At 40.8% G+C, this 27,210-nt stretch overlaps 1 protein-coding gene across 4 annotated transcripts in view; it reads left to right on the forward strand.

Annotated features, from left to right (window-relative positions):
• Positions 1 to 22,848, forward strand: part of HOMER2 (homer scaffold protein 2) — a 115,199-nt gene extending 92,351 nt beyond the window's left edge. For all 4 annotated transcript variants that reach the window (XM_005307244.5, XM_005307243.5, XM_065559361.1 and 1 more), the window contains 2 exons: positions 4,720 to 4,800; positions 14,478 to 22,848. In XM_005307244.5, coding sequence (XP_005307301.2) covers positions 4,720 to 4,800; positions 14,478 to 14,666 — 270 coding nt within the window. In that variant the 3' untranslated portion in view covers positions 14,667 to 22,848. The remainder of the gene's footprint in view (positions 1 to 4,719; positions 4,801 to 14,477) is intronic.
• Positions 22,849 to 27,210: the final 4,362 nt, after the last annotated feature.

A 27,210-nucleotide genomic window follows, 5' to 3' on the forward strand; every position in this document is an offset into this window, starting at 1 on the left:
ACAGGTAAGTAGGAGTATCCTCATTTTACAGATGGGTGAAATGAGCTGGAGAGGTTCATTGCCTTGCCCAAAGTCACACAGCAAGTGAACTGAAAATAGAATCTCAGAATCACTGCTCTCAGTCCCCACTTTACCATATGGGAGGAGGGGAGCTGTTTACTTTAAGGTGCTTGTCAGTAAAAAGACATCCCTTACAAGAGAATTTAGTATCTTTGTTAAGACAGGTGAGGCTCTTTTTCAGTGGAATCTTATATTTTAGTATTTTGCCACACACACCTTCTGATTTTAAGAATTAAGTCCAAGACGGAGATTAAGATTAGAGGATGTTACTGACAGATTCATTCACAATTCCTAAATCTCTCATCTTAGCTTAGAGGGTATTCATTTTGCTAAGGCGAATAATGTTGGAAACTTATAGCCCCTGACTAGAGGGGGAAATAATGGAATCTTTGAGGTTCTCCCCCTCCCCCCCAGTAGAAACCAAATGTTCTGTGCCGACTCGAGAGCAAATGCAGACAGCAGGTGTAGTGAAGCTTGCCTAGTGCCATTATAACGTCTCAGCTGGTGCTCCTAAAGAGCAGTGCTATTAAGGAGTTTTAAGATGGTACAAGGGGATAGGTTAGGGAGATGGATTTTGATGCACAGTTAAAAATATAATGTAGTTTTCAGCACCAAGTTTCAAAGGAAAATGTCATGCTTTTTTCCCAACCTTTCTGCTCTAATAGCATATGTAATAACCCCCACTTTGTGCTAGCATTTTCCTTGAGGTTCACATTCTCCAGACACCAAATCAACCAGAAAAATGATTGGCTCATGAATATTACAGACCTAGCTTCCATTCGTTTTTGAGAATGAACTGCACCCCCAGCCTGATTTCAGACTGTTTCTTACAGTAGTGGATATCTGATTAGCTCTAAACCACCGTAAATAAGCTGCTTTTGGCTTTGCAAGGCAAACCAGCGTGGAGCCTGCTCACAAATGCAGCCATGAAAGAAGCACCTCTGAAATTCTGTCCATTTGGGGAACAGTAAAGGGAGGAGAGAAAAATGAAAGGATGGAAAGAGGTGCAGAGGCTTTGGGAAAAAGAAATATAAGCCACAGATCTATACAAGGCATCAGAATGCTTAAAGCTGTATGGGGATTCTCTTCTCAAAATAAACACAGGAGTTTACTGTCACAGAGTTCTGGGGTGTAATCCAGATCAGTAAGGATTTGTCACTACTTGCCCTGTAACCCTGGGATGCCTCACAATGCTTTGCTGCTGTAGCTTCCAGCCTCAGATGCTCACAGCCAACCTACAAGTATGCAGGTGACACCCTAAGTGTCTGTGTGCTATACAGCCCTGGTTAGCAGCTCTGACCCCAACCTGTCTACCACCCCGCAGCCCCCTCTGGCTTCCACCAGCCTTGCTTACAACCAACAAGGTGACCCCATCACACTCCTAGTCCCGAATTTCCCCCAAACTGTGTGCGCCTTGAAGTATCTAGCCCTCTCCTGGACAGCTCAGAGAAATAATAATGTTTATTTCTCCTTTAAAGAGACAAAAGCACATTACAGCTTATTAAATTAACTGAGGTAAATTCACCTTTCTTTCAAACACAGCACTGAGTTAATTTATGGTAAAAATAAAGTGAATTTATTAACAACAAGACATAGGTTAACTGATGCCAAGTAAAAGGAATAAATTTGGAAAGGGTCACAAGCAAATAAAAAAAGTGAAAATATGCACCTAAAACTCTAAAAACTTAAACTAGCAAAGTACAGGCTTTGTTCAATATTGTTTCTGTCACCAGGGCTTCTTTTCAGCCAGGGCTGACTTTCCTTCAGTCAGGACCTTTTACAGAAGTACAAGATGCTGGCTTCCCTTGTCTTCCTTGGTGAAAGATTTTTGCCTATGCAGGTTTCTTTAATTCAGCTCCCACAGACTTCAACCCCTCTTTGGTAGAAGGACCCATCTTTCTCAGCTTGCAAGAGTTCTGTTCCCTTGTGTCCACCTAGTGATGGATGCTAAAGATGGCTTCTGTCTTTGCTGATAACTTCCAAAGTTCAACAATCTTATTTAAAGAGGCAGGATGACCTCATGCTGTGGGGCTTGCTACTCCCCGGCATGTGTATAAGACTTCCATTGTTTTGATTCCACCATGCTTAATTTACATAGGAGACAGGTAAATAGCTGCTATGTTCCTTCCTGTCTGGGAAAGACTTGTTTCTCCCTTTGTTTGGACATACTGTAAAGCCTAATATCAATAAGTATCCATAATTCCTTATATAGTGTTAATACATACATTTTACGATGATATTAATCACCAGAGAATCTTAGGCTTTCATAAAATAACACACTTGATAAACTTTTATAGTACAGTGATATTGTTTACAATCAGTTGATTCAGTTGGTTATCATGTGAGGTTCAGATCCCTTGTCTTTATAAACCAGTAAATCTCTGCAGTGTATTCTTTGAAAAATAAATCCTGGACCAAGCTTCTCTCGGGCTGGGTGTAGATGCCATACTGTCTCCTCCCCTATTTGTTACCCTCATAGCTTTGTTTACCTAATATGTAAATTGGACCTTCATAGTGTTTGTCTGGTGATGGGGCTGGTCAGAGAAGCAAACATGTCTTTGTCTAGGACAGACTTGTTTACCAACTCCCCCTGACATGCCTGGCTTAAACATATTTTAATAATCATTCCAACATAGATCCATAATTCTTAATAATACACACTACATACATCCATCACACAAGTATATTAATGATCAGTGAGTTATTAGTTTTCCAGTGACAGATTACTTGACACGTTTTAGATACAGATTATAACCATAGTTGGGGAACACTGAATTGGTCAGGCCAACTGAAACTCATCACCTGATACCAACACAAATCCTTGTCCTTTGGCCCTGGGATGCTTGTAGGGTCACTTCTCCCCCACTTACAAAGCTGCAGCAGGGCTAGCCACTCGCTGCCCAGAGGCAGCAGGTCAGAGTCCTCTTTCCTGACAGGGAATCTGCTGCCATATTTTCATTGTCCTTTATATAAAAAAAACCTGTTTTGTCATCTTTGTTTACAGTTTCCAGGACATATCAGAGAGTATACATAATTTCATCTACAGAGTTGTTACAAAGCTTTCACGGTGACTTTAATAACCGTTGTGCTGTTAGATTTCAAACGATCTATTACATGTCACCTTTTAAATCCATATCATGACCCCACTGTGGGAGGTGCTGTGATTGTCAGGCCTGACCAGACTTGCTGACACACAGTAATAGAGCCTCTGTGTCACAGTTAACAGCTTTTTTTGCATTAGAAGCGGCTTTTAATTGATTTCAACCTGGTGGACAGAAACAGTCCATGCTAACAAGCAATTTGACCCTTTACATTAATGCTGTAAAGTAATGGTCACAAAGTTGGAGAAGAACACACAAAATATTGGAGATGTCCTGGATAATAGAATCACTCATCAAGAAAGCTCAGTTTCTGGGTGGGCTGGTATTTTTGGCAAAAAGTTTGGAAGCAAATAAAAATCCACTCTGGAATAGACCAGATTCTTTTAAAAATTGGGTGGGAACTGAAATGTGAGAAATGGTATTGTACCTGGAAGAACAGAATCTGGAGATATTGAGGAAATGTTTTTTGTTGCACAATTTTTTGGTAGAGCATGGGGTACGTATTCCTATGTACTCTTATTCTCCTGTGAGATCACCAGTACCTGGAAGAGATGTCACATATCCCACCTCTCTACTTGTGATGTGTGATATGGCTTGGCTATCCTATATCAGATTAGACTCAGGACTGCCGAAACTGGACACATTTGATCTTTATTTATCTTTTTAGAATATCTGAGGAAATAAAATACATGTTTGGAGGTGGATCCTGTAGCCTACTCCACAGATTGCAGCCTGCCTCCTCCTGGACTCTAGGGGAAATCTCCAGGAGCAGATCCTTGTGGGTGTTTTCACCTAGAAAGTCAGTTTCTGCAGCTTTAAATGAGGGAGGGGGGATGATTTGGCCCTTGGTATTTCCATTCTTCAAATATGTTCTCCACATCACCACTGCCTTTGCTGTTAGCAGAGCAACAAACTCTTTTTAACTTTCCTCTTAAATCCATCTCTCCAACCACCTACTTGTCTTGTTGCTCATTTCTAACTCCCTTCTGTTTGTCCATATTATTCTAGTAATGTGTGCTCAGAGTTGAATACAGTATCCCAGGTGGTGTTGCTCAGAGCTCTAGATGTATATGCTCAGGCCTATTATCTCTGTGCTCTGTGATGTTTTTACGTATACAGCTCAAAATTCCAGTGACCTTTTTTACTGCCATATATCATTGCAAACTCCTTTCTAATTTGCTGTCTGCCAGGTCTCTCTTAGCATTATTAAGTTTTAGATTTCTCTCTGTCTCATTGAATATGTGTCTATGTGTAGTGAGAATTCATAAATATAACTAGCTGGAGATTAGATTATGCTCAGGTGTAGAAACTATGTAGTCAAGAAATGATTAAATGTGGTGCAGAAATGAATATTATCATATTTAATTTATTAAATTAACAACTGCCATTTATAAAGCGAAAACATTATTTTCAGTTATTTTAAATCCCAGTGTTGTGTGGCATACAATATACTTGTGCAAACTAATTTCATAGCTTCAAATTACTTTTTTTTTTAAACTGAAGTTTGTTATAATTTTCCCTTTTTTTTTTGTTTTGTTTTGTTTGTTTGTTTTTATAGGAATTGGAGGATCTTCGAAAGCAGGGTGAAATTATACCCCAGCTAATGACAGAATGTGAATCTGTATCTCAGAAATTACAGGTACAGTTCAGCAAATAAATCGATCTAAACACAGTGGAAAGGACATTTGTTTTATATTTCTCATGTTTATATATTTTTACCTGTTTGTAGTTTAACTGATAAAGAGACCCCAATTCATAAAAGTGAATGCTGATTACATGCAAAATGTACTGTGGCTGCCCCAGAATTAGAAGTAATGCTAGATAGCTTCTGGCTCTGCCTGGTTATCTGAAGAAGTTGCTACTCTGGGATGATGTTGTAACTGTCACCTGGCAGACTCCAGGATATTCTATATCCAGCATTTATGCTGCTCCTGCCTTGCATTGCCTCATATGCAGTGCTACTAGAAGTGACTGTTTCACATACAAGAGCTGGCAAGCATTCACCAATCTCCTTCCAAATGGCCATTTTGAGTCGTCAAGTCAGTTATACTAACATCATGATGGCAGCTAAAGCTAATTATTATAAAAGAAAGAGAAAAGAAGAAAAGTTATTTGTTTTAAAAAAACAAACAACTAGTTATGTAATATTGGGGAGAAGTTCATACAAAAGGTATTTATATGGTGGGTAGTCTTTTTCAACACAATACATTGTCTGTATTTTATGTAGATATTTATATAGCCCCCCATCACCAAAGTATTTGAATCTGGTTGGTTTTAAAGCTTTTGAACTCTGACTGTATATATCAAAATGATGCATTCAAGAATTTGGACCTGGGGGGTCCCTATCATGGATCGGGCCTCAGTGTGGTATGTACCGTACTAACACAGAACAAAGAGACAGTCCCTACCCTGTACAATAAAAGTCTGAATTCAAACAACAGGTGTATAAGAGTTGCCATACTGGGTCAGACCAATGGTCCATCTAGGCCAGTATTCTGTCTCCAGCCGTGGCAAGTACCAGAGTTTCAGGGAGAGTTTACAGAGCAGGGCAGTTGTCTTCCCCATCATCCCCTCCCCGCTTCTGGAAGTCAGAGGTTTAGGGTTGCCCAAGCATGGGGTTGCATCCCTGACCATCTTTGCTACTGGCCATTGATGGACTTCTCCTCCATGAACTTACTTTTTTCTTTTTTGAATCTACTTATACTTTTGGCCATCACAACATCCCATGGCAATGATTTCCACAGGTTAATTGTGCATTGTGTGGAAAAACGACTTCCTCCTTGTTTATATTAAATCTGCTGCCTGTTAATTTTATCAGGTGATGCTGGTTTTTGCATTGTGGGAAAGGAGTGAATACCACTTCTCTATTCACTTTTTCCCCCATCATTCATTTTATAGACCTCCTATAATATCGCCTCCTAGTCATCTCCTTTCTATGCTGAACAGCCCTAATCTTTTTAGTCTTTCCTTATATGGAAGCCACTCCATACCCTTCATCATCTTTGTTGCCCTTCTCTGAAACTTTTCCAGTTACACTATATCCTTTTTGAGATGGAGCAAACAGAACTGGACACAGTATTCAAGGTGTGGGCTCACCATGGATTTATGAAGTGGCATTATGATATTTTCTGTCATCTTTTCTTTCCATTTCCTAATAGATCCTAGCCTTTTTTGACAATTGCTGCTCATTGAGCGGAAATTTTCAGAGAACAATCCACAGTGACTCCAAGATCTTTCTTAAGTGGTAACAGCTAATTTAGAATCCATCTTTATTTATGTGTAGTTGAGATTGGAAAAAATGATGTGCATTACTTTTCACTTATCAATGTTGATTTTCATCTACCATTTTGTTGCCCACTCACCCAGTTTTGTGAAATCCTCCTGTAGCTCTACACAGTCTGCTTTGGACTTAACTCTTAGGTGGTGGGTATAATAGACCAAGGAAGGCTTTGCCTTCCCTGGCGCAACCACCCCCCGAGGGACACCTGGACCGCGGTGACCCTGCCCTTTCCCCAAGGCCACCCCACCTACTTACATGCACTCCAGGTCCCTGCTGATCCCCGTGTTACTTCTCCTCAGGAGCAGGGGAGTGAGGAGGGATGCTGCGAGCAAGCAGCGGGCACTGGGGCTGCCAGCTTGGACAGGGGGAGGGGTTGCCGCCTCTGCCTGGCACTCGGGTGGGAGGCAGCTTGGCCTGGCGCTGTGAGCGGCCTGGCCCAGCGCTGGGGCTGGGGGGGCCGGCCTTGGGTGGTGGCTGGGGTGGGCTATCCGCGGCTCTTCTGGTTGCGGGGCCGGGGGGGCCTCAGGACGCCTCCTGTTATGGGGGGGCGGGTTTTGGGGGGCTCCAGCATGCGGGCGGATGGGGCCTCGGGTGGAAGGGGCAGGGCCAGCGGGTTAACCCCCCCAAAATGGGAGCTCACCCGTCACCCATGTCTTAACTATCTTGAATAATTTTGTGTCATCTGCGAACTTTGCCACATAACCGTTTATTCCCTTTTCCAGATCATTAGTGATTATGTTGACCAGCACAGATCCCAGTACAGACCCTTGAGGGACCCCATTGTTTGCTTCTCTCCATTGTGAAAACTGACCATTATTCCTACCCTTTGTTTCCTAGCTTTTAACCAGTTACTGATCCATGAAAGAACCTCCCCTCTTATCCCATGACTGGTTAGTTTCCTTTAAGAGCGCTTGGTGAAGGACCTTGTCAAAGGCTTTCTGAAAATTCAAGTACACTACATCCACTGGATCCCCTTTGTCCACATGCTTGTTGATTCCCTCAAAGAAATCTATTACATTGGTGAGGCATATCTTCCCTTTACAAAAGCTGTGTTGACTCTTCCCTAACAAATCATGTTTATTTGTGTGTGTAATAATTCTGTTCTTTGCTGAAGTTTCAACCAATTTGCCTGGAACTGAAGTTAGACTCCCTGGCCTGTAATTGGCAGGATTGCCTCTGGAGCACTTTTTAAAAATTGGTGTTATATTATCTACCTTCCAGTCATCTGGCATAGAGGCTTTTTTCAGTGATAAGTTATGTACTACAGTTAGTAGTTCTGCAATTTCATATTTGAGTTCCTTCAGAACTCTTGGGTGAATACCATCTGGTCCTGGTGACTTATTACTGTTTAATTTATCAGTTTGTTTTAAAACTTCTTCTACTGACACATCAGTGTGGGGCAGTTCTTCAGATCTATTGCCAAGAAGGATAGCTCTGATGTGGGTATCTCCACTACATCCTCTGCAGCAAAGATTGATGCAAAGAATTCATTTAGCTTCTCTGCAGTGGCTTTGTTTTCCTTGAGTTCTCCATTAACACCTTGGTTGGCTAGAGGCCCCAGTGACTGTTCATGAGGCTTCCTGCTTCTGATGTACTTAAAAAATTCTTACGGTTAGTTTTTGCATCTTTTGCAAATTGCTTCTCAAATGCTTTCGTGGCCTGCCTTTTTGTACTCTTACACTTCACCTGCCAGTTTGAGCACCTTCCTATTGCCCTCACTAGGATTTGACTTCCAAATTTTAAAGGATGCCTTTTTGCCTCTGATAGCCTCCATTACTCTGCTTTGAGTCATGGTGACATTCTTTTGGTCCTCTTAGTGTCTTTTTTGATTTGGGGTATGCACTGAGTCAGTCTCTAATATAGTGTTTTTAAATGGCACCTATGCTGCTTGCAGGCATTTAAACCATGTGACAGCTTCCTTTAATGTACATCTAACAAGCGTCCTAATTTTTGTGTAGTTCCCTTTTTTAAGTTAAATGTTACTGTAGTGGGATTTTTGGGGTATTTTTCTGCCCTACAAGGACAGTGGCATTGGAGCAGTTTTTATAGTGGGGATGCTGAAAGCCATTGAACAAAACTGTAAACCTTGTATATGATGGAAACCACTTCAAGCTACTGTACCCCCAGAACCCCTACTTCCTGTACCCCTGTACAAGGATGTTAAATTTAATTATATTATGGTGACCATTACCAAGCGATTTAGCTATCATTATCTCTTGAACCAAATCATGTGTTCCACATAGGACTAAATCAAGGATGCAACAAACAGATGGGGGAAACCCAAGAAAACAGTGAGACAATACTGATCAGTCTGATAAACAGAGGTAACAGGACATCAGCTGTCTAACCATTAGCATTTTGGCAAAGGAAATGGCCAGGGAAGGTTTTAAGGAGGGATTTGAAGTAGGATGAAGTGATCTTTGTGAGTTTCTGGGGAGCTCTCTCTATGCATGTGTGTTCAAAACTTAAACAAATGGGTGATGAAGACTGGCATCACTGGTGGAGGAGATGCGACTTCTCAGTAGCATGTAAGAGATAGGGCAGGGATCAGCTGTGTAGGACCTTAAAAGCAAAGACTAGTAATTTGTGTTTATGCAGCAGGGATGGGAGAGCCTACGGGGCGGGGGGGGAGGGATGCAAAGAGAGGGGTAATGTGGTCGAAGCGACAATCCGGGGAAATGATTTTTGCAACAGTTTTGAATGGATATAAGTGAGGTGAGAAGGGACATGTCAAAGCTGGAGAGGAGGTTGCAGTAGATCAGAAGTGGATGAAAAATGTAGCTTTTTTGAGGGAGAAGAGAAGTCAGATCTTAGAGGTATTATACAGGAAGAGGTGGCAAGATCTAGACATGGCCTAGATGTGAGGATCTAAAGCAGGGGTCTCAAACTCAATTTATCTCATTGCCAGTCCTCAAATCCTCCCAGAGGGCCAATAATGTCACTCATGCCGCCCAGAACCACCCCCAAAACTCCACCCCCACCTGCCTAAGGCTCTGGGATGGAGTTTGGGTGGGGGAGGAGGTCTGGGCTAAGGGATTGGGGTGCAGGCTCTGGGATGGAGTTTGGGTGCTGGGTTCAGGCTCTGGGCTGGGGCCAGGGTGAGGGTGCAGGAGGAGGGGGAGGGGATGCAGGCTCTGGGAAGGAGTTTGGGGGCTGTGGGGTATGTGGAGAGGGGGTGCAGGCCTGGGGAGGGAGTTTGGGGGCGGGAGGGGATGGGGGTGCAGGCTCTGGGAGGGGGTCAGGGATGTGGCACATACCTGGGGCTCCAAGGCAAGGTGGGGCAGGCCGGGGGGGCCTCCGCATGCTGCTGCCCCCACGCACCACCCCCACAGCTTCCCATTGGCCGCAGCGGTGCTCGGGGCGGGGGCAATGTGGGGAGGCACAGCCCCGCCCCGGGGCCGCAGGGAGATGAGCAGGCAGATGCCGCTCAGCTCCCCTGTGCTGCCGAAGGTGATCAGGGCCCCAGGCCATTGTAAATCGCCTGGGGGATGTGCCGGGTGAGGGGGGAGCGCCCGGGGGCAGCAGGTGGGAGCAAGGGAGAGACCCAGCCCCAAAACTGCTGGAGCCCCATGGGCCACATTGGGGAGGTTCTCGGGCCGCAGATGGCCCGCGGGCCTGGAGTTAGAGACCCCTGATCTAACGGGGGGGGAGGGGGGAGTAAAAGACTGTTTAGAACTGATTTGGCTAAAGAGTTTCTCCCTCTTCCCATCTCTCCATATTCTTCAACGCCTCCAGCTTCTTTGCAGAGCTCAGAGACAGTGATATGGTTCCCTGGTTAAACATACTATGAATATGAATTTTATGAATAATTGGGACAGTAAAACTAAAAAGCATGTGGCCATGTTTTCAGCAATGAATTATTCTTCAACATTTGACACCCTGTAAATATGGATAAGCAAAGAGTGAAAGAGGAGCTCAGTTTTGTTCTTGTTTGAACAAAGAGTGTAGAAATATTTTTAATAGTGAAATCTCACTTTGTAGCTAGTTCAGTGATACTAATTTTTGATTCATCAGTCACCCTCAGTGCTCAGCCCTGTACAGAATGTAAAGGAATATCAAAAAAATCAAATCTGTTGTAGTCGTGAATATTATACTGGAGAAATAGCTTATGCACTGAACTAGTACTTCAGCTGAGACTTTTGTGTTTTGGCCTTCCTTAAATAGGTTTTACTTTTATGGAAGGATACTCATCCCTCTTCGTGTCAGTTAAGTTGTGATGGAGGCAAGCTTAGGAGAGCTCACAACAAAGGGAACAATGGCTAAGGGGTAAATATACCAGAAAAAGTAAGAACCAGAAGCACTTTATAGTTCCAGGGTTTGAGATAGGAAGCATCTAGGTAACTGCTATGGGTTTGGTATAGGCTGGTAGTGACCAAGAAGGCATTGCAAGTTGATGGTTGTTTTTGCCTGTGCTATATAAGTGAGTGCTTTCATTTGAGTCCAAGTCACAATCATAATTAGCAGCCTGAGCAGCAAAATCAAGAACTGCAAGAGCATGGAAACTGAACCACCCTCTCACTTGGAAATGATTACTTATCATTGAGGCACCTTGGTAAGGTGTTTGTTGGGAGCTGTTCCCTGCTTGTGCTATATCTCTTCTGGGTATAAATTAGGGTGACCAGATGTCCCGATTTTATAAGGTCAGTCCCGATTTTTGGGTCTTTTTCTTATATAGGCTCCTATTACCCCCCTCCCCCATCCCAATTTTTCACACTTGCTGTCTGGTCACCCTAGTATAAATAAAGGTCTTTGGACTCTGGGACTGTCAGTCTGGCACTTTCACAAGCTTAAACCACCATAAACATAACACATGAAAAAAGAATAAATGAAACAAGGTCATCTAGGTGAAAATAGTTGAAATACTATTGAAGAGGTGGGAGGGAAATGTGTGCTGTGGGAATAAGATATTAACATAGGCCATTTCTACATGGTAAAGCTCATTATTTAAAGTTTTAAGAAGACTTAAGTTTAGATATTTACATTGTCCTGAAATGAGGAAAAGCAGAAGGAAAGCTAATGAAATAAGAGAACGAGGCTTTCTTCCAGCAACTAACAGAAGTTACTAGATCACAGGTCCTGGTTCTCATGGGAAACCTCAGTCACCCTGATATCTGCTGGGTGAGCAATACAGCAGTGCACAGACAATCCAGGAAGTTTTTGGGAAGTGTAGGGGACAATTTCCTGGTGCAAGAGCTGAAGGTACCAAATAGGGACAGAGCTCTTCTTGACCTGCTGCTCACAAACAGGGAAGAATTAGTAGGGGAAGCAAAAGTGGATGGGAATCTGGGAGGCAGTGACCATGAGATGGTCGAGTTCAGGATCTTGACACAAGGAAGAAAGGAGAGCAGTAGAATACGGACCCTGGACTTCAGAAAAGCAGACTTTGATTCCCTCAGGGAATTGATGGGCAGAATCCCCTAGGAGAATAACATGAGGGGGAAAGGAGTCCAGGAGAGCTGGCTGTGTTTTAAAGAATCCTTATTGAGGTTGCAGGAACAAACCATCCCGATGTGAAGTAAATATGGCAGGTGACCAGCTTGGCTTAACAGTGAAATCCTTGCTGATCTTAAACACAAAAAAGAAGCTTACAAGAAGTGGAAGATTGGACAAATGACCAGGGAGGAGTATAAAAATATTGCTCAGGCATGCAGGAGTGAAATCAGGAAGGCCAAATCGCACTTGGAGTTGCAGCTAGCAAGAGATGTTAAGAGTAACAAGAAGGGTTTCTTCAGGTATGTTAGCAACAAGAAGGTGGTCAAGGAAAGTGTGGGCCCCTTACTGAATGAGGGAGGCAACCTAGTGACAGAGGATGTGGAAAAAGCTAATGTAATCAATGCTTTTTTTGCCTCAGTCTTCACGAAGAAGGTCAGCTCCCAGACTACTGCACTGGGCAGCACAGCATGGGGAGGAGGTGACCAGCCCTCTTTGGAGAAAGAAGTGGTTCAGGACTATTTAGAAAAGCTGGACGAGCACAAGTCCATGGGGCCGGATGCACTGCATCCGAGGGTGCTAAAGGAGTTGGCGGATGTGATTGCATGGCGATCGGGGGAGGTCCCGGATGACTGGGAAAAGGCTAATGTAGTGCCCATCTTTAAAAAAGGGAAGGAGGAGGATCTGGGGAACTATAGGCCAGTCAGCCTCACCTCAGTCCCTGGAAAAATCATGGAGCAGGTCCTCAAGGAATCAATTCTGAAGCACTTAGAGGAGAGGAAAGTGATCAGGAACAATCACCATGGATTCATCAAGGGCAAGTCATGCTTACTAACCTAATTGCCTTCTATGACGAGATAACTGGCTCTGTGGCTGAGGGGAAAGCAGTGGACGTGTTATTCCTTGACTTTAGCAAAGCTTTTGATACGGTCTCCCACAGTATTCTTCCTGGCAAGTTAAAGAAATATGGGCTGGATGAATGGACTATAAGGTGGATAGAAAGCTGGCTAGGTTATCGGGCTCAATGGGTAGTGATCAATGGCTCCATGTCTAGTTGGCAGCTGGTATCTAGCAGAGTGCCCCAAGGGTCGGTCCCAGGGCCTATTTTGTTCAGTATCTTCACTAATGATCTGGAGGATGGCATGGACTGCACCCTCAGCAAGTTTGCAGATGACACTACACTGGGAGGAGTTGTAGATACGCTGGAGGGTAGGGATGGGATACAGAGGGACCTAGACAAATCAGAGGATTGGGCGAAAAGAAATCTGATGAAGTTCAACAAGGACAAGTGCAGAGTCCTGCACTTAAGCTGGAAGAATCTCTTGCACTGCTACAGACTATGGACTGAATGGCTAGGCATCAGTTCTGCAGAAAAGGACCTAGAGGTTATGAAGCTGGATATGAGTCGACAGTGTGCCCTTGTTGCCAAGAAGGCTAATGGCATTTTGGGCTGTATAAGTAGGGGCATTGCCAGCAGATCGAGGGACGTGATCATTCCCCTCTATCCGACATTGGTGAGGCCTCATCTGGAGTACTGTGTCCAGTTTTGGGCCCCACACTCCAATTTTTCCACATTCTTCTTGTAAAGAGTCCAGCGGAGGGCAACAAAAATGATTAAGGGGGCTGGAGCATATAACTTATGAGGAGAGGCTGAGGGAACTGGGATTATTTAGTCTGCAAAAGAGAAGAGTGAGGGGGGGGGTTGATAGCTGCTTTCAACTACCTGAAAGGGGGTTCCAAAGAGGATGGATCTAGACTGTTCGCAGTGGTACCAGATGACAGAACAAGGAGTAATGGTCTCAAGTTGCAGTGGGGGAGGTTTAGGTTGGATATTAGGAAAAACTTTTTCACTAGGAGGGTGGTGAAGCACTGGAATGGGTTACCTAGTGAGGTGGTGGAATCTCCTTCCTTAGAGGTTTTTAAGGTCAGGCTTGACAAAGCCCTGGCTGGGATGATTTAGTTGGGGGGTTGGTCCTGCTTTGAGCAGGGGGTTGGACTAGATGACCTCCTGAGGTCCCTTCCACCCCTGAGATTCTATGATTCTATGAACATGGGTTTCTAAAAGAAAGAATACATTAGTAGAGCAAACTGCAGTGTGGAAGAGCATTAAGTTGTTTTCACTAACTATATGCTTTAGTATTCATCCAAAATATTCACTGACTATATGCTTAAATATTCAGCCAAGGAGTTTAAAAGAAATCCAACAGAACCTAATAAGGCGACATTATTTCTCAGGCAATGTTTTGTAAAAGCTTATTTTTCAAAGCTAAACCACCATAGATAATTTTGTGGCACAGAGACTAATTTTGCAACTGTCGCAGTGTATGCACAGTGCACAATTTAAATCCAGCTGAATTTAAAGATATCAACCAAATGACAAAATCTAATGCAAAGCATCGTTTCCACTTAATCTGTATCTTTCCCTGCATTAGTCAGATTTAAAAAAAAAGCCCTATCATGTCAAAATTGCTTCCAGAGGTGTCTGTATTAGGCAGACTAAAAGGAAGTCAAAGCAAAACATTTAAAGTCTGCGTAACATTGTAACATCATCCATCTTCTCTGAGATTCATGTTATTTTTTCTTTTCTATTCTTTTTTTTTTTTAAGGCTGCTGAGAAAAAGAACAGAGACCTGGAGGAGAAAGTCAGAACACTAAGGACAGATGTTGAAGAGAGCAAACAGAGACAGAACAGCCTTAAAACTGAATTAAAGAATTTTTTAGACGTACTAGATGGGAAGATAGATGAACTACATGACTTCCGACAAGGACTGTCTAAACTGGGAGTTGACAACTAGACGGCAACAGTTTTTTGTAATCTAGGGTCTGAATGTTTGGTGTTTTGTTGATCCCAAATGTGTATTTTACAAAATTTGACTAGAATGTTCCACTTGTTGGCATTGTTTCTGTACATACAGGCTGAAATTTGCTGTGTTTTTTCAAACCAGTTGTGCTGCTCACTGAATTCTGTTGAGAAGAGAAATGATTTATATGGCTGCTCTGGGTTTGTGAAGAGGTGGAGGATTCTGTCTCAGGAATCTGGAACTAGATCTACCTTATATGATTATGCAGTTAGTTGTTGCAGGGAAATTTATATCTTTCTTAAGGGCTGTTGCAACCATAGAAACAGAAAACAAGTATTTTCTAGTCCTGACTCTCAATACTCCTAGCAACATGAATTTTATTTCTTTTGTTGAGTGGAGTGGAGTTAAGATTAGAGGGGGCTCCTGCCGTGTGTAAATCAGTTGGGTAAAATGTGTCTGAGTTGAGCTACAGTCAAGTGTAGCGAATCCCTCTAAGTAAACATTAAGATCCTTAGGAACAAATCAATAAAGCCTAATTCACAGAAAGAAACCAACTGATTTTATACTTGTGTGACCTCTGTAAATGTATGTGCACATACAGCACATAATCTGCTGCAAAATTGCAGTCAGTCTCAGCTCTTGTACTTCAAATAAATCGTACAACAGCTGATGAGAACTTGTCTCATTTAACAAGAGCATCTTTTTTCTCAGCCCTAGTGTTTAAATTCGTATAATTAAGTTAATCTTTACATCTTTGAAAAAAAAAACACTCTTCCTGGGACCAGATATACAGCAATAGGGATAGGTTATTGTTTCACATATAGGTCTGGGTCCTCTAATTAATCTGGGTCCTCTATATAACTTAATAACTGCTGTGAACATCCACTGAAGTGATTTCAGAGAAGTTAATCTAAAAAACATTAGTTCATTTCACAGAACCGCTGGGGATGGTTTTGTACAAATGCAAGTTTCTGTTCAAGAGACATCCAGGGCTGAGGTAGCATGAAAGCAAAACCCTTTTCTTTGAAGTGTATGTTCCGATCTCATGACATATTAGAAACCAAATTGCCCATTTAGAATGACAAGAAGAAAGGCATTGCAGAAACACATTGTAACTTGTATTTGATTATTCAGCAGCTCTAAACACATTCTGAGTAAAGCAAGAGAATGCTTGGGATTCCAGGACCATGAGAATAAGAAGCAAACTTACTTAACTGCAGTTGGTGACATAAACAGCAACACTGGTCCAGAATTCAGTCCAACTCTGCTTTTGTCTCCATAACAACCTTCAGGGGCTATTTTTTTTTTTTTTTAAGAACTGTTAGGGAATAGCCTGCTCTGAAGTTATTCTGAAATTCCATGCAAATAGAATTTGGGCAAGCTGTTCTGTTTATGTCTGATACATTGATGGTATTGCCTCTTTTTTTAATCTGGCAAAGGCTTCTGAAGTGTGAAATTGATGTATTCCAACAGGACGGAATAGAGTGGCCATGTCACAACATTCATTTCACATATTACAAATTAGATTTCTAATTCTTAATAAAGCTATAATCAAGGGGGTTTTGGTCATTTAAATAATGTAAGTGAAGAGTACATTGAATACTTTTGCACACAGATATAATAATCCAGATGCTGGAAGTCTGTAGAGATACTCTATCTGCAATAGTTCTTTAATTTTAGATTGCATCTACCACTGAAGTATTGTCTATCTAGCCTTGCCTTTTTTGTATGTGTGCTTTGTAATCCTTTTATACAACTGATATTATGAAGCTGGACTATTTCGGTATATGATGGTCTTTATAAAAATTGTTGTAGAGTGCCAGTATTAAAAAAAATAAAAATAAAAATCAGGTACTTGGAAACATAATATAGAATGTAGGGATGTGAAAATAAGCTTTCGCCAGTGCAGAATATCCAAGTGTTACATAATGTGGGGTTAGATAATGTGATCCAACTACTCAAAATTGAAAATGACAAAGGAAACAGAGTGTATTTTCTGAACAAATAATTTCAGTATTTAGTTTGCATCTAATATAGTTCACTTTGAATAAAGAATCATCAAAAAGGCAGATGACCTACTTCTCCTCTACTCCCATTCTACCTTTAAGGTTAGCGGCAGCAACTGGGAAGCAAGGAAGTAAAACAATTGTCTGTCACAAACAGTATAAATTGCCAGGCTCCCTACTCTATTTCCCATTAGTGTTTTTACCTCCTTCATACTGAGAGCCTTGCTCAATCTTCTGTTTCTTTTTTCTCTTTTTTTCCCTACTAGCGAGTCTTAGGGCTTGTCAGAATGAGAGAGTTGTATTGGTTTAACTTAAGATGTGATTTTTAAAAGTATGTAGTTAAATAGGTGCAAAGGGCTGTGTAAAAACTCTTATTTTGTTTTAATCCAGATTTATTTTGGGTTCATCCAGTTATTTCAGTTTAACTTAAACCATTTAGGAATCAGATTAAAATAAATGAAACAAGCCACTCTTAAACTTAAATAAGAGGGTCCACACACGGGGGTTACATTGGTTTAACTAAATTAGGCTAGGTCTACACTACGGGGGGGGGGTGTCGACCTAAGATACGCAACTTCAGCTACGCTATTTTAGGTCGACTTACCTGGCTGTGAGGACGGCGGCAAGTTGGCCGCTGCTGCTCTCCCATCGACTCCGCTTCCGCCTCTTGCCGCGGTGGATTTCCAGAGTCAACGGCAGAGCCATTGGGGATCAATTTTATCGCGTCTACACTAAACGCGATAAATCGATCCCCGATAGATCGATCGCTACCCGCCGATCCGGCGGGTAGTGAAGACATGCCCTTATTAGCTTAAAAACTGACTTAAGTAAAACCTGTATAATTTTCTGATGTGGACAAATAAAGAAGAAATAAGGATAAGCGGAGAGGTGTGGATGCAGAGTCTAGAAAGAAAAGTATTTATTTCTGGACCTGCTACTTGTGCTGCACACTTCCAAGCAACCAGGGGAACAAGGTGGATACTCTTTGAACAATCTCTGTTCTCTCTCCTGTAGTCAGGACCCCAGTGTTCATGTTCCTTCCTTCTTTGGCAGGTGTATTCAGTTCTTACGTGGTTGAGGCTCAGACATTCTGGCTGCCTCCATCCTTCACAGGATTGACAGCCTTGTCTAATTAATTTCTGCACTCCCTTTTTCCTGTAACAAAATGTAAACACTGGGTCCTGGGATTCAGGGCCCTATTTGTTACCTGTAAGGATTATGCAAATTGGTCTTCTCTCACCTTTGCCACTCTGTCTTCTTTTAGAAATTAGAGGAGATTATAAATGTTGCAGGCTCCCAGTCCACAGGAAGTTAATACCTCCGTCTCTTGGATACCTACAGGCATTTCTTCCTTGAATCTTGATCCCTACCGGACAGGTTCTTTCATTAAGAGTGGCTGATATGTACCTATGTCACAGGGCTGCTGTGAGGGTAAATCCATGTTGGTAAAGCACATTGAGTTCCTAGCATGAAAAATGATATCATTGCAAAATATTTTATAATTGAAGCTCTGTTGCAGCCCATCAATCACCTTGCAATGCCAGATATGTGAATCTTATTAGCTCCTCAGGAACTTGGTGTGGTACAAAAAACTCTCCTCTCTTCCCTTCCTCCCACAAACTGAGAGTGCAGGGTCTTAGGAAACCAAGCATTCTCTTTGTGGGCAATTCTCAGGTAGTACTAAGGATCTAGCTTTCATCCGAAGAAGTGGGCTGTAGTCCACGAAAGCTTATGCTCTAATACATTTGTTAGTCTCTAAGGTGCCAGAAGTACTCCTGTTCTTTGTTTTCTCTAGCCCACCTTCATGCTTCTGTAGGTACTAGGAATCCAAACCCTCTATTTCTGCAGTAACAACTGCTGAACTTTCCCTCAAGCTGTAGTTGGTTTCGCCCTTTCCTGTTCTTCAGTATCAGGTTTTCCCTCCATTTTCTGCTGTTTCATTTCTGCCATGCTGTCCAAGAGCTCAGTGGCCTTCCTGCCATAAAGGGACCTCCTTAGCTATTAAGCCTGTTTGGTCACCATAAGAGATTTGTCCATGGTCCTTAATCCATTATCTGGTGTCCTTTCAGTGCCTGCCTGCCTCAGACAGGAATACATTGCCCAGTCAGTCTTGCATTCTGGCTTCCTTTCACACGCACACAGCCACTCCTGCTCTCCCTGATTCAACTTCTAAGCATCCCTTCCAGTCCTTTGTCCCCATGCTCAAGTTTGTTTGGGGGAAGGATGATTCTGTGACACTGCTCCTGCAGAATGAACACTTCATGATATGTGAGGGTGACTTCCTGCATGGGGAACCTGACCAGTGATTCTTATTCAGAGCCCCCTAAATCTGGAGGCTGCCCTCTGCTGGAAAATATTTCCAGTCAGGGTGCAAGGTGGATATTTTGGAGAGACTCCCTGATCACAACAATGCAGCCTTCCCTCATGTTTTTTTTTTTCCAAAACGTTTGCATCTTGGGAATGGGGTCTGTTTGACAGAGGCCTAGTCATATCTCAATTATGCCCACTGAGTATTGTGTATTATATAAAGTTGCAGTGGAAATATGTAAGGTCTCTAAGATGGTGATCTCTGCTGATTCCATGACCTCTCCTTTTTATGCTGTTTATAAGAAAGTGTTACTTAATGCTGCTATTTTTTTTTTTAAACCAAGGCTGTGCCATTAGTGCTGGCCCATCTCTCCTGATTTTGATATCTGCAAAGCTCAGGCCTCTCCATAAATAGCAAAGTTACTGTCTAGCTCAGTGATGCACTTTTTGATTGCTGAGCTGTATATGGGGATAGCCATGGAAGGTCAAACATGTTTGACTCAAGGGGTGAATCCTGCTCAAACTGAATAGATGTTTGTACCCCCACCCCTCCAGGGCTCTAGTTTGTTCCAGGAAGATCCCAAGGTGACCACAGAGGGATCAGAGTCCAAATAGTCCTGAAAGCACTAATTTCAGCCTCCATACCTCAGTCTGCAGATTTGTTTTTGCTTATTAATAATGGTTTACAAACACAAATTTTCAGCACCCCTCTGATGTCGGTTAGTTCTCACTTTGCATTAGGTCTACGTTGGAGACATATATGGATTTCCCCATGCAAGCTTGTACTCACTCTTAGCTCGGAAGATGTAAAGATTCCGTTTGTGACATAGGTTTCTCCCCTAAAGTGGCTAAAGGCAGGAAACCTCCTACCTCAATCACTTGATCTTGTATTTGGAGTGTCTTGTTAATAGCATCTTGTGCCCAGCACTCTGAGTGCAAATGGCTGTCATTTTCACTTCCGGAGGTCCTGTGGAGAGTACCTTCGCATCAGACCCCTTTCCTGTTAGGTTTTTGTTTATGAAGCATTTGATTTGTAGACTTGACCGTCAGAATGATATTTCATCATTAGGAATGGCCTTCTGTTTAAAGATGCTATTTTGGCCTCCTTTGAGACCTGGGGAAAGAGTTTTTCTTTTGTTTTCTGCCATAGTAGCCTTTTTAATTGGTATCGCCTTTGCCAAGTGATGAATCAGTGAGTTCACTGGAATAGAGCTGCCTTGTCTGTAAGGATGTCAGATTTTCTCTCACTTTCAGTTTCTTATCATTCAAAATTTCCTATGTTTCTTAATACTCTTACTCCAGCTACTCCTATGCCCAGAAAACAGTCTGGAGATAGTCGCTGTGTTTTATGTAGCCTGGGTAATGCCTTTTGATTGTGTTTAAAAAAAAAAAAACCCCAACATTTATTTTTGATTCCATGTCTAAAATTTAGAATGAAGCTTCTAAAGCCACCATTGCTCATTGGATTAAAGGCAATATGAAGAGTTTCTACAGTTCTTCACTGCTGTGTGTCTGTGAAATATTTCCATTATTTATGAAGAGAGAGGACCTAAGCATTAACTGCTGTACTGTATTGTGACTGCTGCTTGCCTTATACTCATTCCTTTATTGCTCAATACCAAAGCTGATCTGGGTTAGCAGTCTCTTTGTTGGATTGAGGTTCACTCACTCAGCAGATGGGTTTAAAAATATTTATTAAGGCAAAACACTGAGTAGTGATCAATTACGAGTGGGAAGCCCATCAGGACAATCTCATCATTCCATATGATCTCTCCACCCCCATCAGTACAGGCTTAGTGTTAGTTCACACCAATCTTTTATAGCTTTTTAGTTACTTTATCTTTTCTTATTCTCACAAACATGATTGCTCTGCAGTTTCTTACACATGCGCAGCACTAAACATGATGATTCTGCAATTTCTTACATATGCACAGTTCTATTTATGCTTGCACAGTTAAATGTTATCAGAACAGACTCTTAAAATCCACAGCAGGCTTCTGTCAGGCCTAAATATGCCTTTGCTCCCAACACTCTTGGCTGATAGTCAAGGTAAGCCCATGTCTGCCTTTTCACACTGCTATACAAGTTGCACTTATGGAATCTTACTGGATGGAAGGAGGACTGCACAGTAATGTAAAATTGTTTACTAGTAATTCTTTTCATTGTACACATTCTCTCCAGCCCCCCTGCTTTCCTGGCTTTTTGCCCTCATGACTGTTTACTGTCTTCACTATTCAGGGAAAACTGGAGGAACCTGCCTACTTATTCTCAGAGCCCTGTGTGTTCCATGATTCAGAGCTGTGGATTTTCTCCCTTAGCTACAGAATTGTGCTTCAGAATTCAAGCTCTTTTTTTTCTTTAAACTGTTTCTAGCCCTTATGGTTGCAAAAGTCTTGAAACCAGGAATGATTTATAAACTGATGCCATATTGTCTTCCTGAGTCTGCAGACAACCTGAAACAAAAGCTCTCCGGGGGCTGAACTGCCCCATTCGTCTCACTGAGTTGTTATTGCTGAATTCTAAAGATGACCATTTAAATGTTAACATTAACTGTTCCATTGCTGACTGTTTTAGCAAAAATGTCAACTAATGTGATCTTCCCACAATCCCAGACAAGTCTTCCGTACCTACTTATGGGCCCAAAGTCCCAGTTATCCCCTACTCAATTGCCAAAACTTCCAACTTTGCCCGTTTCTGTGATGCAGTTATGAGTTATAAATACAAATATCTTTAGCATATCAAAAAACTAAATGTGAGGACAGAGTAAAATAAACTGAATTTAATATCCACACAAAAATAACATTGGGGGGTTACTGTACTAATTGAATAGTACATTTTCACAGTTAGTAAAAAAAACTGCAGATAAAAAATTTAAATGAAGCTGCTACTAAATTTGTAGTCTGCTACAACAGAAATCATGCAGCGTAATTTAGATCCAGCTTCCCAGGGAAGAACACTAGGCTTTTCTTATACTAGTTGTGTTCGCAATTATTTTTGCCTCTGCTTCCTAGTAGGTGTGGCTGTTGTAGAATCTTCTTATAGGCATGATGTAGAGGCTGTAACACACAAAACTACCGCAAAGGAACTTTCTCTTTTTGAATTGTTAAACAATCAACTAAAACAAGTGTCAATCACAGCAATAGCAAGTCACAAGCTATTGATCCAGATACACCTTAAAATGGAGAGAACCACCATTAACTGATACAGAAATGAATTGCACATTTGCGGAGTCTTGCAACTTGAGGCTTTTGTCCTTATTTTGCATTCCTTTTAGGATATAAATTTGACAGTTATGTGAAAAGTTTGCATGTCTTAAATATCGTACTCTGTATTCAGTAACAACATACCTTGAGTGAAATATACAGTAAGGAAGGTATTGCAGAATTTTAAGAATGTTTTCTCCCCAAAACCCTGTGTTCTTTTGCAGGCTGAGGAATAGGACTGATGTAATTGCTTATGTAATTGGGATTTTTTGCGATGTCTAAACAATTTGACTTTCTACTGTGTTTTGTGTTAGCACTAGTTTTTGAAAAACTGTTTAAACTAAGAATACTTTCAAATGATGGTGCCTATGCATCCAAAAAATTTTAATGCTTTTGAAATATTGTTTTTCCCCTTCTGGTCACTTAGTTAATTAAATTCTGATGGCACATAAAACCTAGGCACTCCAAGAGAAAATCTATCTGCTGTTGTATTTTCTGTTTTTACCACTGGTCAGCAATAATTATTTTAGCCATATACCAGCCAAGAAGACTGATGCTGAAAAAGAATTGTGAACGGGTCTGCTAAATGTGCAGCAGATTGATCAACTGGTGTGCGCTGAAAGTGGAGATATGCTCAATAAAAAAAAGTATCTTGCAGCATTTAGATGTTTTTTTACTTTATTTGCCTAATAGTGACAAATACATAATCTACTATAAAACTCATCTATACGATAGAGCACATCATTTTTTAACTCAAATTTAAATATAGCCCTTACTTGTAGTTAACAATTATGGGAGTGTTTTTAGTGTGGTCTACTATACCAAAATATTTAGAACTATGATGAGTCTTTAGTAATAAAGATAAACACACAACCTGTTTTTACTGTTTCAAGTAAGGTTTAGTGAATGACTGACAATTCTATCGATATACAACTGTGGGAAAACACTGCAATGCTTTAAATGTGTATTTTTATCCTGATTTAATATATGATTAATTGAGCTAAAGTGTTTACTACAGTTTGTTGTAAAAATGTCTCTGACCTCGTCATTCTGTCTACTGTGAACAAGTACTTTTTAAAATCAAAGGTAAATGGTAAATGTGAACATTTGGACTCTCTCCTAGTAGCGGTCAATGCCGGGTTTTTATATATTAAAATTGATTTTTCTTTATGAACTTATAACTTTGTGGTTTTTATCTGATTTTATTGTATCATATACATTTTGCTTTATGTAAAAATATATAGTTTAAGTAAAAAAAAAAAAAAAAAAAATCTCCCGTCTATCATTAACTTATAATAATGAGCGTCCTTTATCTCAGTTGCATAATCTTGTCATTAAGAATTTAAACTCAGGGAAGCTTTTCATTGAAAATAAGAGCTTGATTTGAATTTATGCATCTGTACATCTCTGCAAGGAATTACACGGTGGTAAGTTTCTGCTCCATAAGATGACATGGTGGTAAAAACACTTATCTACACCACAGCTTCTACCATTGTTACCTCCAGTGGAGTTGCACCACTGGTGAATTATGGCTAGAAAGTACTCTATAGCAGATGAAGGGGTAAGACCCTGATTCTGCAAACTCTTACATTCTTGCTTAATTTTACTACCATGACTAGTCCCACTGAAATCAGTAAAATTAAGCAGGTGTATACATGTATGCAGGACTGGGTCCTAAATGTATGCGTTAAACTTGAAAAACAGCACCTAGAAACCTTTCTATATGGCCCTGATCCTACAGACACATACACATATGCTTAAAGCTAAACCCATATGTAGGTACTGGCAGGATTGGGACCTTGCTCAGTATGAGAAAAGGCCTTTCTTTAGAGGAAGACTTTTAAGAACTGTCTTCAGGTTCTTATTTTCCATGGATTCCCACTAGCAAAAAAAAAAAAAAAAAGCTACATGTAATGTTCACAACTGATAGAGCATCCCCTGGTGGCAAACAGAGAAGCTCTGAATTTCTCTTTGAAGAAGCAGACAAGGACTCAAAAATAACTTTCTATTTTGAAATTAGAACTATTCTGGATAAACATATGACAATTGTTAATAGTCCCCTGTTTTGACATAGTCTTTTCTGAATCTGTCCGTTACACCTGACAGGGACTTTACTGACTCTAAGCATCATTAGTTTGGGGATAACCCCAATTGGAGAAACATGTCTCTGTATACCTTTAGTATATACATACTGATACTTTCAACATTTGATCTCATTTGCACCAATGCTGCTTCACTTTTAAAATATTCTTGTACCAACATAGTCTTCCCAACTAGAATTAATGAGTTTGTAAGAAGAGGGTTTTTTTAAATATATAAAGTTCAATGTGGCTTCTTATTACAAGTTACAAGCTCTCAAATTGTCCTGTCTTTTTATGACCTATACATAAAACTCTACACTTGAAATTGTCCATAATTCTGACACATAGCTAATCAAATTGACATATTAGATTTACTAAGCTCCCATAATCAAAAATTTTTAAATCATACAATTACTAGAGCCCTGGAAATCTGTGGATATCCACTTTATATCCGTGGATATCTGCATGAACATATCCTCGGACCATTTTTGCGGATTGCGGATCAGAGGCAGATACAAATTTTGTATCTAGATCCCTGCAAGTCTGCGAATATCAGCTTTATATCCACGGATATCCTCATCCTCAGATATGGTTGCAGATATCCGCAGATCATTTTTGTGAATCGGATGCGGATACAAATTTTGTATCCATGCAGGGCTCTAACAATTACACCTAAATAGGCCCCATCACAAAATTAAAATTATACAATTAGCCTAAACCAGCCTCATTCACTGAAACCCAAACCCCACAACTTAGGAAATGTCCAATAGAAAAGATGCAAGGATTTCCACACTACAGTTTATTCATTATGGTATTTCTCTCCAGTTGAGGATGAAATTCTCTCATTCCAATGGCTACATATAGCTTGATATTTTGCATATGCATAACTTGTGGAAATTGCCATGGACCAGCAGACAACCACATTCACCATAGATAGTAAAATTGGTGCTCAGAAAAACGATACAACAGCTTTTTGGAATCGGATATAAACATTCAAAAACAAACATTCTAACTTGGTAGAAACACCACATAAACAATATAATCAAGGAAATTTCATCTTGAAACTCACGTCCTTAATATCTTAATCTTTGTATTCTAATGGTTTTCTATTAGAACACTTCAGTGGAATTATCAGCTTGGTTTGTATTTCTGTAGTTTCTTATTTTTCTCTTTATTAGTCCTTTTTTTTTTATCTTTATCCAGTTGTACAATATAAAATATCTTCACTCCAGGATTTCTGGTGACCATTTAGACTAAAAATGGGGGAAGCTGCAATATATTTTTAAGTGTAATCAGAAGTTCCAGAGGTGCCTACAATATGTGTGGTTTATCTGTGGATAATTTATAATAGTCTATTTTAAAAAAATTAAAAAGGAAAAGCAAGAGCCTAATTCCTTGCCCTTTCCATTGAAATAAGTGTGTGTGTGTGTGTGTGTGTGTGTGTGTGAGAGAGAGAGAGAGAGAGATGTGCACATATATCCTGTGCCCTTTTTTGTTTAACACACATCACTAGTGACAGTTGTTTTATAAAGTTTAATATTATTCTATTCCCATGTATTCCAAGCACTTTTAATGTTCTGTCATCTAAAGGCATGTCTGTGCTGAAGACAATGGGAGAAAAAAGAATATATTTTAATATATACACTGGTGAATCTCTTAGCTTTATCTTCATTTGTTAGGAGGCCTGAGAACCAATAACTTCATTATGAGTTCCCCTTTCTCTCCTCATTTGGAAACAAAAATGTCATAACAGAGATCCTGTATTCTTTCTAACCTAAATACTGATCCTGGTGAAGTCCACCGAGGCTTTGTCATTGACTTCAATACAGCCTGGGTTTGGCCCTATTTATGATATGTAGAGGAATGTGTGTGCATATCTATTTTTTCACTCCTAAAAAGTAATTTGCTGAATACCAGGGGCTTGTAAATAAATATTAAAAATTACAAGCAATGTAAAATATCCTTCCTATAATAGCCATTACAACCCAGAGCTTCTTTGAGCATATCAGCTACACAAATTAGACCAGTACGTAAGCATATGCAAAAAATAACATATGGAAATAGTAATGCATATATCTGCTCTTTGAAAGCAAAGGCAGGAAATTGGGTTTCGTTTTGGCCCTATTCAGAGCCCATGGTTGTAGACCAGGTATACTTCAAATATAGGATTAATAGAGGAAAAATGTATACATGCTTCGCGAGGAACCATCTGCAAACCACCCAGCCAAATTGGGTTTCAATTAGCAACATTGAAAGTTGCCTTTAGAAGACTCCTACACCAGCTCTACCAGAGCCCAATACAGCTGCCTCAAAGGTGAATTTTGATTTTGTTACTTAGCACTTATCAGAGTAGTACAGCTGTGCGGCCTTCTCAGGAAGTAAAGATCTTAGTTATGGTAAATTACAAAAAGCCTGGATATCTTTCCAAGACAGCCCCCATAATGTTAATAACATAATGCATTGCAGGGAACACTTTGCAAATTATCACAGGCCCAGGCGCACTACACTTAACCTTGTCATGTGAATTTTTGAGCGAGAAATCCTATATTTGGTTGGTTCTCCTGTCTTTTTTTCCCTCTGGCTTTAATGTCTAATGTTTGTGTTTATAGGTTCTGCAGAACACATTCTTCTTAAAATGAAAGAGATTTCAATAGCTTATCAGATCAAATGACCCCCATTCACTTACCTGTGTGGGCTGAAAGCAATGGGATGAAATAGATGCATAAATTCTCTGTCCATTTCTTCTGGTGCTTCTCTGCTGTGCTAGTCTAGGGGCTGAATATCTGTCCATTCACGTCAATGGGCTTTGGATCAGGCCCCGAGAGCCGTGGTTCTCACAAGAAAAATTTTGGTGGCCTTAGACTCTTGCTGGTGACTGCTCTGACAATTTTTCCTAAAATACTTAATTAACTTTAGGAAAAACAAATAAATATGCACAGAT

This window comes from Chrysemys picta, chromosome 10, assembly GCF_011386835.1.
Source record: "Chrysemys picta bellii isolate R12L10 chromosome 10, ASM1138683v2, whole genome shotgun sequence".
Classification (NCBI taxonomy): domain Eukaryota; kingdom Metazoa; phylum Chordata; order Testudines; family Emydidae; genus Chrysemys; species Chrysemys picta.